General features: G+C 41.3%; 1 protein-coding gene across 6 annotated transcripts in view; it reads left to right on the forward strand.

The window, feature by feature from the left end:
• COP1 (COP1 E3 ubiquitin ligase) overlaps positions 1–12,121 on the forward strand; it is a 129,305-nt gene that overhangs the window by 71,726 nt on the left and 45,458 nt on the right. For 5 of the 6 annotated variants that reach the window (XR_010833380.1, XR_010833381.1, XR_010833382.1 and 2 more), the window contains exon 15: positions 314–430. The exons of the other annotated variant lie outside the window; for it this stretch is intronic. Coding sequence is in view for 1 of the 5 variants with exons in the window: in XM_048073338.2 (XP_047929295.2) it covers positions 314–430 (117 nt within the window). In the remaining 4 variants the exon portion in view is untranslated. The remainder of the gene's footprint in view (positions 1–313; positions 431–12,121) is intronic. 6 annotated transcript variants of the gene reach the window in all.

Here is a 12,121-nt window from a genome sequence, read left to right on the forward strand (position 1 = left end):
CTCTTGGTTATATGAATCTGCAGTCTTGTAGTCTTAAATGTGAAGATTATAACATGCATTGAGTCACCTGCTCCGAAGAAGCCCTCAGCTGCGTGGGATGTGGACCTTCTCCATACTCACGGGAGATGCCGATGTGTACGTACCTGAGTGTTCTAAGGCTCTCTAGCCATTGGTTACAATCTGACCTTTTCTGATCATTAGCATCTTGGTAACTGAGGTTGTTCAGAATCTTACATATGGAGGAACTAGGTTTTATACCTTTCGAATGAAGTTTGGTTTTTGTTTATTCATTTCTCTCTTTTTGTTTCTCTAGTGAAGCTGTGGTCTACCAACTTGGACAATTCAGTAGCAAGCATCGAGGCCAAGGCGAATGTGTGCTGTGTCAAATTCAGCCCCTCTTCTAGGTATCACCTAGCTTTTGGCTGTGCAGGTAGGTAAAAGAGTCTTTTGAGAAAGAAATGCTGTTTCTTCCTTGCTTTAAGCTTCTTACTTCCTCGGGAGACTTGAGGTTGGCTGCTGTACCCAGCAGAATTGAGGTGTCTTTGCAGTTAAAATGCCTCTGAGTAGGACTTCAGGTGTGCAGTCACCCAGAAGACATCGATGATACTCAAGTGTCAACTCTGTTCTGCAGTCTATCAGAGATAAAAGCTCACAATAGCAAGTCAGAGTGTGTTTATTGAGATAACTAAGGTGACCAGGCAAATCTCAGCTTTGTGAGTCTTAAAGCTAGGTTAACATGTTAACATGGTGGTAGTTGTTCTTTCTGATTTATAGCATTGCTTATGAAAGCTACAAAACCATACTGGGAATTTTAACTGGTTTTACCTGAGGCATACTGTAAAAGATTGGCGGTGCTTGTTTCCGATAGCTGCAACTGTAGTCCCTGTGGATGGGCTGATGTTTTCTAAGTCGGGCAAAGCATCTCTGTTAATGTTTTTTTTAAAGTAGTCAATGGGAAAGGCATGATGAGACTTTTATTCACTTAGGTTAAATAGGTTTTGGTGATAATACAAAGACTTGAAAGCAGAGCAGATATCACTTTGGGAGGAGACTGTCGTGCTATGCATGCAGAAACTGAAACTCAGAGGTACCTATTATAAATGTTTAACCAACTCTGCATTTCCTTTCTCCTCAGGGAGTTTTAATGTGCTTGTAACTAGATGCTCTGATGGCACTAGCTATCTCTGGACTTCGGGAGATATGTTGATCACATTCTTGCAACCACTGGTTTGCCATTTCATTTAGATGTTCCAATTTCCAGTCTGGTTCTACTTAAATTTTGACTCTTAGGAGAGAAAAAATAAATTTGCATTCTGATACACTGCAAAAATGGATTCAAGTTGGAGTGTAAAATATTGACTTGCTTGACAGGCATCTCGCTGAAGGTTAGTGAATTACATGCAAGAATAGAATTGAATTACAATAGCTACTAGCAGCATTTGAATGAAAGGGACTATCTGTGAGAGGCTCTAGGGAAAGATGAGAGCACCAGCTCCAAATGAATCAGCTGCTGATTAAAATAGATATGTAATAGCACCACAAAACAGAATTCTTCCTGATAAATCAGTAACTGGGATTCCTTCCCACCTGAAAGGCAGAGGGGAGACAAGGCACAGATAAATCTGCGAAGGTTTTCAGAGCTGTAGGGCACGTAAGATGAAAGCGGAGTGTCTGTATCCATCAGGCCATGCTTGTGCCTGAGGAACCTTGATGGTCTTGTCTTCAACAAGTTATTTTGGGAAAGAGGCATCAGTGAGTGCCACGGGTTAGCGGGAAGTTTTAGATGACTACATGTGCGTTTTTGAGGTTTAGAGAATGCTGATGGTAAAACGGGACTTGCACTGGGGAAGAACATGTAGGAGGGAGACAGCAGATAAAATTTTTAAAAAGTGTTTACATCTGCTTGATGCTTGGTAATTAAGTTCTTAAATAAAAATTAAAATGGATATTTAACTGTGATTGCTGAAACAATTACATGAAGTAATTGAACTGATGGGAATGATTTCCCACAAAGGAATTGTAATTGATCTTTCAGCCATAAACACGTGAAAAAATAGCATGTGAAATTAAAAATCCTGGGGTCTTAAAAGGTGGTTTTATTTCTGAACTAAAAAATTCAGGGCAAAAAAGAGTTTATTTTGTTCTGTGTAGAGTATGAAAGTAGGCACTGTCCTGTTTAATGTGTTATGGTAGAGACAGGTTTTTTCTCCTCCATCAGTTTCAAATGATCTTCATTCAGTCTATGGAAAGAAGTGATATAACTTGTAAATAGTGTGAATTGTTATGTGAGCTCTAACATTCATAAAGGGTAAAAGCTGGTTTCTTTAAGCAGTATTAAAAAAAAAAAAAGATACTTTGGGCACATGAATTTGGAGGTTCCTGTTAGCATCTATAGGAATAAAGATGAGCAGTACGAAACACTAAACACCAATTCATTGACCACAATAATCGGCAGTTTTAGAAAGTCGGCTTGTCTTTGCCTGGGCTTGCTCATTGAAGTTCCAGCTCTGAGAATGTCAACTACTTTCTCAGTGCTTTATCCAGCGATAAAGGAGCCGAGATTTCCTAACACTGCACTCACAGCAGAGTTTTGTGCAGTCTTTAAGCAGCAGTACTGCTCCTGTGTATGCGCCTTGTTCTATTTGTTGACTTGATGGAACTTACTGCTATATCTGTGTGTATATGCACTATGTCTTTGTGTGTATGAATTCTTGGAGCTTAAGACTTGAGAGAAACAATTGATGAAATGGTTGGTGTGGGGAATTATTGGTACTTAGTATTTCAGAGATAGGAGGAGGAAGTAAATGTCTTAATACACCATTATTAAATTACTAAATGGACATACGTCAGTACCCCTTTCTCTGTATGCAGGATAGGTTGCAAGTTAGCATACCTTGTTTTAGCAATGCGATTTTGACTGCAAGTCTAGAATTTTTCAACGATAATCTTTAGATACTATGCCCCTGATTTTTTTCTCAATTTTCATTTCCTGCTTTTATCTTCTTGGAGGGTCTGTCTTCAACTTTCCCTACAGCTGCAATCCCTTTTTGTAAGGCCTTGTTCTTCTACACCTTGATTAATGAAATGTTCTGCTCTGCCCTTGACAAAAGCATCGTGCCCACTTGTGTCTATCTATTCAGGATGCCTCTTTGAAGTCAGTTTTCGTAATCAGATGCTTCAACTAGACCAGCTTTCTCCTTGAATCTCTGTGCTGGTTCCCCTCTTGTGTTCTCGATAAAAACAGGATCATTATCTTAAGATGCTTTCTACCTTGTCTCAGTTTATGGATGATCCCTTCTCATTTGTTAGTAAAATGTTGATTCTTGGCTGACTTCTGCCAGTGTTGCTATACTGTTGTGCTTGGGTAAAATATGCAGAGAGGTAGCTTTGTACTTCCAGACTTCTTCCAATTTTGGAAGAATTCCCTTTAAGTATCTTTGTATTTCTCCAAAATTTCTGAAGGTCTACCAACACGTGGTACCAATTAAGTGAGCTGATGCAGCAGCCTGTTGAAATGGTCATCTATTTCCCCATGCTGAGTTCCTGGGCAGGTCCCTGCCCTTTATTAGCAGCAGCAGCAGAAGGTGAAGTGCCAGTTTTAAAATCTCCTGAGAAGGGCTTGATGTGGGTTGGAACTGAAATCTCTTGTAACTGTGGGTTTCGTGGTGGAAGCCTCTGCTTCAGTCGCTGTGGGGCTCTGGTTTAGATACAGCTGTGGTCAAAAGTGTTAACGCTGTGCTGCCATGTGGGGAATGCTCCTTTAGCATGAAGTACTGGCTGGGCTTCAAGTTCGATGAATGGAAAATGCTGCTTTAGTTGCTACTATAGAAGCAAATCCCAGGATTACCATCTAATATCGGTGATAGATGTTTCTTCTTTGGGCTCTTTGCTCTGAAAGCTTTTAGATGACCAAAAGATCATTTTTGTGGCTTAAAACAGAACAAATGAGCAATAAACTGGAAGTGGAGCCTAAAAAGGAGAGAAATGAATATTTGGTTTAGGAAATAATTCTCCTAAAATTCGACAGGCACTTCAGGTTAGAAGAAAGCTATCACATCTGACTGCAACTTGATAAAATCTGTTGCAGTGGAGAGGGCATATAAAGAAGAAAAGATCCTTTTTGTCTGTTACTTCAATAAAATATTCTATTTGCATGCTTACTGAGTTGAAACATTGTGCAGTATAAACTGTAATCACTGCCGAATACAAAATCAGGTAATTTTGTGGTCTTTTCTTTTTAAAAATAGATAGAGCTTTATCCTGAAATTAGCTATATAAATCATGACCGAAGTTGTTATTGTTCTGCCTCAGCAGCAGCACTGATGCCCTCAACCTATATATTTTCTAGCCATACCGTTTCCCCTCTTTAAAAAAAAAAAAGGGGGGGGGGGGCTGCAAATACATGCAGTTTGCAGCTTGAATGGTCAAGTTATGCAGCCCGGGTGAGATCAGACTGTCTGCGAACTCGATGAGCTAAGCATAGCTCTTGGTAGTAGCAATGCTTTATGCCGGTGTGCTGTGATACTGTCAGCAGCTACCACTGACCTTTTATTTCCCATATATTATGCAGAGATCAGATCATCAAAACTTCAGATTCCCAAGTTCTTACACTGGATGTGTCTTATTGAATGCTATTTTTTTCCCTGTAGGACCCACAAATCTGGTAGGTTGGTTTGGGGGTGAGAGGGGCTGCTCAGCGCTGCGCAGATGTGAGACAGAGACCGCCTGCTCTCCAAGACTTTCCCAAACAAGTGGAAGCAGTACAGGCAGATGGAGAGGTGCAGCAGAACAGCTATGACATATTCAGAGATTAATGGCTTCGTTGAGTGAGTTTTAACCGTGGTCAGGTCTCACTGCATTGTCATAAACTGTTGACAGCATGGGTTCAGGTGAACTGACCTGGGAAAACACAGGACAGTGTTGATTTATGTTGACTTTAATGCTTACCTAAAATTACAGCCTCAGAGTTCAAGACCCTCTGCGCTGGGGAAGTCTCTCCCTAGTGCTGAGGCTTTTACCTTTCTCCTGTTTGTGCATTTCTTGCCTGTTCTTTCTCTTCCTCATTCCCTTCCCTACTTGTACAATGCTGCTGCACCAGAACGCTTCCCAAGAATGTGGTTGGCCTTCCAAGATGGTTTTGCCCTTGCCTAGAAGGTTTTGCATGCTATTTAAAAATCTTGCACCATCTACAGCATTACAGAACGGTGTCGTACTCTGGCTTTGAACACTGTAGCCTTCCATTTGTTGTTGAAAGGCCACAAAACTAATGATTCTGCTTCACAGCACACAACATGAAAAGGGCTCCTGTTGCTATGTCAACAGCTTTGTTTTGATTTTCAACTGTTCCCTCACCCCTTAAAATCTCTGCACAGCCCTGATGCACTTACAGTTCAGGGTCACATGTGGCTTCTTTATCAGCATCATTCAATTTTGCTAATATACTTGGTGTCTAAGCAGGACTGCTTTGGAGACCATCCTTGTCCAGTGAAATATTGATTTTTTTTTTTGCTGCAGTAACTGGAGCAGTGATTTCTCTTTTCCAAATATCTCTCTGTAGAGGTAGCCTTTCATGCTTCCTCAGATCTGGGTGACTTGCCTGCCTTGTCACTCAGCTTAGGAGAATGATGTGATATTAATGACCAAGAAGGCAGTATGCCTTTTTGGAAGTGAATTCATGTTTTCCAGCTGAAAGCAAGGTCCTACCTTAATAGATTATCCAGGGTAAGTACTTCGCTCTATCGAAAACCTGCAGTGACTCAGAAAGAGTCCATTTGTGTGAATACATGACATGTTTAGGGTGGAGTTGGGCAGCTTCTTTGAGCTTAAGCTACAAGATTATCTTTAGCACGTGAATTGAGTGCAGTATTCAAATGCACAGGCAAGGGTCAGGCATTTCCTCGAAGCATGTGCCTGAAGTTCACAGCAACGCCTCCAAATTGAGCCTTTCTGAAACTGGCACAGCACGCAGCAGTCCAGGACTTTCCTGTTAGGTCTGTTGGGCTTGATGTCCATGGTGTCTTACTTTTTTTGTGGGTATTCTGCAAGTGTACTCTAGTCTGTGATTTCTGAGGTTGTTGGCAAGGAAAGAAGGGGACAAGGTCCATGATTCAGAAGTACACACTGGACATCTTGGGGGCTAAACTCATTCCGGAAACCATGGCAAGTGCTTCATTTATTGCAGCCTTTGAAAGCACCTACACCACCTCTTCAATCTGCTGAGGGTCCTTTGGTCAAAACCACAGATTCCTTCAGTGGTAGCAGTCATATATCTGTACTGACAGTGCACGTGTTGGAGGAAGTGCTGAGCTTAGTGACGTTGTTCAGTTGAGAACATGGTCGTGAAGGTTTGATTTTAAAATGATCCCTCTTAAAAATGATGCTGGGATGCAATATAAAGTGAAGTATCAACCTGCCTTCTGCTGTCCTGATGCATGTCTGAAGACTCTTTGTGACTCAGATCAGACTTGCTTGGTAGATCAGTCTGCTGCTGCTTCTGGCATGGCAAAGAAAAGAACTGCAGCCACACGGTGTTACCAAAACCGATGATGTTTGCAGTGAAACCAGCTTGCCTGTTCGTGCCCGTCTGAGGCCAGGTGAGTCTCCGTGTCTTCAGGCCGTGCCGCAGCGTGCCTTAGTGCTGAGGCTGCTTCCCAGCAGGTCAGGAGGGGACGTGAAACTGCTTGCAGGCATCCAGGAGATATGTGCATGAATTTCACGCAAACTTCAGAATTTAAAAGCTTATATAACTTTATGTACACAGAAAACATTCTCTGATTTGTTGGATAAGGCGTTTGCAATAACGAGTGAGTCACATTATAGAGACCTACCGGGAGTTACCAAACTTTATCCTAGAGGTTGTCACACTTCAGTAACAAGTGAACAAATAAAATGAACTCAAAGCTCCATTTGATTCTCTGGAGAAAAGGATAAATCTATCAGTGGCAGAAATGAGCGTGCTAATTGTTTGCTTAAATATTCTTTTCCTGACATTTTGTCTTATGACTGGTGCAGAAGTCATTTAGTCAACATTACAAAATCCAAATTAAAATTGAAATGAGCCTTGAAATTCAGGAACAGAACAGGCAAATCTGAGATTCGTATTTTCCTCCAACTCCCAAATTGTTCTTGCTACTAGTTGTTGCTGCGTTCCTAGGAGTTTAACCCATTTCACACTTGGAGTTTGTGAAGTTTTTCTGGTAGCTCAATTGAAAGGAATTGTTTGTTGGAATGGCATCTTCTGTAGAGCATTACTGTGGTGCCTCCTTTTCAAGGTGCTGCATAGATGAACCATTCCCGTCTTTTATTTGGGTACAGTGCAGGATTACTTTACAACATATGCTGCTTTTTCCGTACAAACTGGTGAAAATTGTCGCACTGCATAGGAAAACATGTAACCTGCAAATGCAGCGTGGTCTGTCATCTAGAAGGCTTCATTTCATAGCATCTGAGCTTACACGTGGTTTTTAAGAAGAGAATTTTTAAATGCTTGGACTAGGTTGAGAGCTCCCCTGGAGAGGAACTGTTAGCTGTTTGTAACTGAAGCTGATGACAAAAAGTAAGGCTGTAGATGCATGTACAAACCCAGCACCCCTTCACGTGGCTTACTTCATTGACTGGCTAGATCATAGATTGCCTCTCTCCCACATTGGATACCTGTGTAATGTCATGTAGTCTTCCCATGCTTATTTCATCATCTGCATACCCCACCATATCTTTAGTGGGGCTTTGAAGCTTCAGATGAGAATGCTTCAACCAATATTACTGGTTGGGACAGTATCTGTTATATCCATTTATTCCAACAGTAGTGGAATCTGTTTTGAGAGCAGTTTAGGTGATGAATCAATGGCCAACTCCAGAACCTGGTAGCAGGAGGCTTATGTCTCCTCAGGCTAGTTAAGCACAATACAGTACTGGGCCAACATCAGCTTTGAGAGTTTGGCCAACTCGTGTTCTCAGCTGCTCGTTGTAAGGCACGTGGCAGCAGTCTGCATGTTCCCTAGAGCCAATTTGATTGCTCTGAAGCTTGTTGAGTGGTTATTGTATGATGTTCAATGATACAACAAAAACCCTAAAGCTGTTGCTTCATAGACATACTCGTAAAATCTTAGGAGGATGTTTATTTTCATATCTATCTTTTTTTAACATCTCAGGTTACCTTACCTGCATGAACTCATCTTGAAGCATGCAGTCTTGGAGTCTGACTGCTGTCTCTTCCCTCCATCGCAGCTCCATGACCTGCAGTACTTGGAGTCAGTCAGTAGCCAGAGCTCTGGTTTGCAGTGAGACCAAACATTGCGTGCAGGAAGTATCTAGAATCAGGATCTAGAGCTGCTCTGCAAAGGAGGTAGAGCTGCTGGCTTTGGATCTATCCAGCAGTCACTGTACTAGTAAGACTCCTGGTGCTCATGTGAGACGTTTCAGATCTTTGGAGATGTAGTCTGCATAGACAGCATGGGTTGGGGTACCTTTTACTATAAAATGACTGCTCTTCACATATTCTAGGTGTCATAAAACTCATTTTTGGCCATTGATACGCATGCATTAGCGGATACAGTCAAACATGTTCATAGTCAAGGAGAACAATAGGATTAAGAGTCTGAATAGTCACTTTTTCTCCATCAGTCTTAAAGAATGAATTCTTCTAAAAATTGTAGGTTGTTACTGCTGTTGTCTAAATTAGTTTTGTAACAATGGTACTTCTGCCTTATCTGTACTGATTTTTTTTCCCAGCAATCTGCTAGAAAGCAATCTTTGAATTGCACACAAACCAGCTATCCCTTATTCCTGTGAGAAGGCTCTGTAGTTCTTTAAAACCATAAAGGTCAAAGTTTCAAAGGAGTTCTAGAGAAATCTGTTTTGCTTCCCTTCCCATCTGAGCCCTTTTTCTCAACTGATTAAGATCTCTAATGCTTTATGTCTCCTCCTTCTCACCTTAATATGAGGCAAGTTGCTTAGTGGAGGCTTTATGGGCTGCTGTGTCAAAAGCTTTTGACAAGTCAATAAAAAATGTCCCCAGTGCATAAAGACCATTATCCATACCCCTGCAAATGTCATCTGTAACTTCAAGCCATAGGGAATCTGTTGAATACGAAGGTTAAAAACCCAGTTGGCAGTTCCCATCAAGGCTGCTGTTCCCTTCTTATGTTCAGTAGAGGGAGATATAGATCTTCAGTGAAATGCTAGTGTTGATATACATTAAAAAAAAAAAAAGGTGCAGTTGGTGTTAGTAAGAGATTAAAATCACTGGCTGAAGCATCGTCTTTACTGTAGAGCTCTGGCAAAATATATCAAATGCTAACCTGTAGCCCCCTGCCATCACATCCCTGAGCCTTTCCTTGGTAGAGTGGTTATTGTGCTGTTGGTTTTGCCAGGGATGAAGCTGAGGCTAGCAGATGTGTTGAATACAACTGCAGCTCTCTTGAATTCAGCTTTCATGGAGGTGAGCATTTCCCATGCTGCTTTTATCATCCAGTCAGTCATACAGAACACCATCAGGCATTTCCTTCTCAAAGCTGTGCTTTGCCTTCATTTACACGGAAAGCTGAGATGGATTTGTGTTGGGTTCCTGAAATATGATGGGCAATTGCCTTCAAAAATCATCTGTATCGCAGTGTGGGAAAATGAGATTGAGTTGTCAGAATGTAGTCATCCCCAAACACCTGTGTGTCTTCCTTTGCTTTTGAAATCTTCAGTCTCCTTGCTAACATCACTGGTTCTGTGGCGGCTTTACTGAAGATATATTTTCAGATTTTGCCACCAGCAAAATAAATCATACAGACCTTGCTTAATGTTGTATACTTCCCAGAGCATGATGTAAGGGAAAAGCACATGGAGGAGTTCTGACTTACAGGGAAAAATCTCTTGAATGCTTTTCCAACCTCTGGTCCATTTTTGTGTGGCTGTTGAACACTTGTAACACCTATGAAGACAGGGTATGTGGGAGCTCCCTGGGAGTCTCAAACAATGGTGTGTTTGAGACCACTTGTCTAGACAGAACTCTGATAGCAAACATGAATGAAGTACTGCATCCCAAATTACGTCGAGCACACACACAAAATACAAAATAAGGACATTGTTCCAGTTCACTGCTGCAGACCAGAGCGTTGCTCCTTGAATAGATTGCCAAGATTCCCCTGGGGCAAAAGAAGATGGTTATTCAGAGAAAAAATGTCCTTTTACTGCTAAGGGAACTCAGATAAAAATAAGAGGTAAAGTAAATGTGGCAAATGGATAATTCTGACTTAGTTACAGAAATTACAAGTACTTTGGTTCTGTAACAAAACTATAAATACAAAGCTATATCCAGGAAACATTTTAATTGTGCCTGTAACAATGACTGTATTGGGGTAGATTTTTCTTTTCTTTTGTTGGTTCTCTTGAAGGGAAGGTATGAGCAGGAAAAATAAATATCAGTTGGCTTTGCCCGTGCTGTGATGATCTTCCAATAGGGAGATGTTAGGGTGAGATGGTTTTCTCTGTTCTCTCCTCATGTGATTTGTCGTGCTGCAAGTGGAAAACAGCGCGGTGCGTTCTTCAGCAAAATGCTTTGCACAGTTTGGTCTGCCAGAGATTCTTTGCATCAAGCTGCATCAAACCCATTTTTAATCTCTTCACTTACAGTAAGGGAAATGGTTTGTAAAGAGGACACTGATGTCAACTCACTGTCGATATTTATCTCATTTCTTCTTCGGAAAATTCTTGCGTTAATTTTCATTGCAGGGCTTTGTTCTCTTGAATTCAAGTCCACATTGTTTCCCGTGTTTAATGCATTGTCTTCATTCATTTTCCCAGAGCATCCATGTCCTTTATGTAGTGGAAACTGTCACGTTGTCTTCTCTCCCTGAAAACGCTTGTGATAAACCAAAGCCTGTACTGATCCTAGCCCATTTTGGTATTACTCTGAGTGAAATAAATCTCTCTTTATAGTGCTTTCTTGGCTGGAAGGCTTTCTTGCCGTTCTTTCTTGAATGCCCAAATAACATCTTGCCTGTCTGTTGCTATAGTAAAGACCCACTTCTTCCCATACTCTCTTCTGCTCTGGAGAACACCTGTTTTTACATGTCTTGGTGAGTTGTATTATTCCCAAAGCTGGAGTGTTCAACTCTGTCCACAGTCAGTCTTCTCTCCAGAGCAAGACCCACACATGGATGGTCAAACTCCACTCCTACCTCTCTGCTGTAGGGGAAACTTCACTTCATTCATGACTTTTTTTTTTGACCAAAGCCACCTCAGTCACATGAATGCATGTCTTTAAGTGCTGTTGTTTGGTATTACAGACTCTGCAAAAGTTAAAATTCAATAGTTCTTCATCTTCCTTTTTTTTAACTAGTAAGAATAAACTTAATTACAGGAGAACAAAGGTTGCATGGCAGTACTTCATGCCTCCTCCAGCATGTGGGAGTAGATAGACAAAACCCGAAAGATCTGAGAAGACAAATGTCTTACCTTTCTTATGTCAATAACAAATAGCTTAAGCAAATTTGGATTAAAAAAATATTCTTCCTAATCCTTTGACATAAGAGCAGTCTTCAGGGCAGCTAGGACCAGGGAACAGTTTGCAGAATCTCCATCTTTGGAGATGCTCAGAGCTTGACTGACTAGGACTTGAGCACAGTTACTGAACTTGAGTTGAACTTAACTTTGCACGTGACCCTCCTCTGAGCAAGAAGATGATCTGGTTAGAAGAGACCTCTGGAATCCATCTCACATTGTTCTGTGACTTTAAGGTCCCTTGACCAAAGGTGGGTTTTAATCCTTATGCAGAGTGCAATTTCTGATTAAGTTTGTTTTGACTTTTTCATAATTAAATCCTGAGTTGTTTTTTGACCAGCCTCTGAGGAAATCGCTGCCGTTGGGGAGGCTCTGTTTCCTGGTGTGGAGGTAGGTAGAAAGTCCACTGGGGAGGTTCCACTTTCTTCTTAATAGTTTTCAAGTTACTCTAAGTATGCAGCTTGTTAGATGGCTTTGAGGTCAAGAGTAGCGCTGAGGCTTTTGTAAGTCTCTTCTCAAAGATCCCTTAAAAGTTTTCATCTTCAAGGTTTGGGCTCTGATAGCAGCTCTGTCTTTCCTCAGATGTTTGAGGAAGAGCAGTGCTTGTTTATTTGGCCTTTGTTCAGGTTTC

Source organism: Anser cygnoides, chromosome 8 (assembly GCF_040182565.1).
Source record: "Anser cygnoides isolate HZ-2024a breed goose chromosome 8, Taihu_goose_T2T_genome, whole genome shotgun sequence".
In the NCBI taxonomy this organism is placed as follows: domain Eukaryota; kingdom Metazoa; phylum Chordata; class Aves; order Anseriformes; family Anatidae; genus Anser; species Anser cygnoides.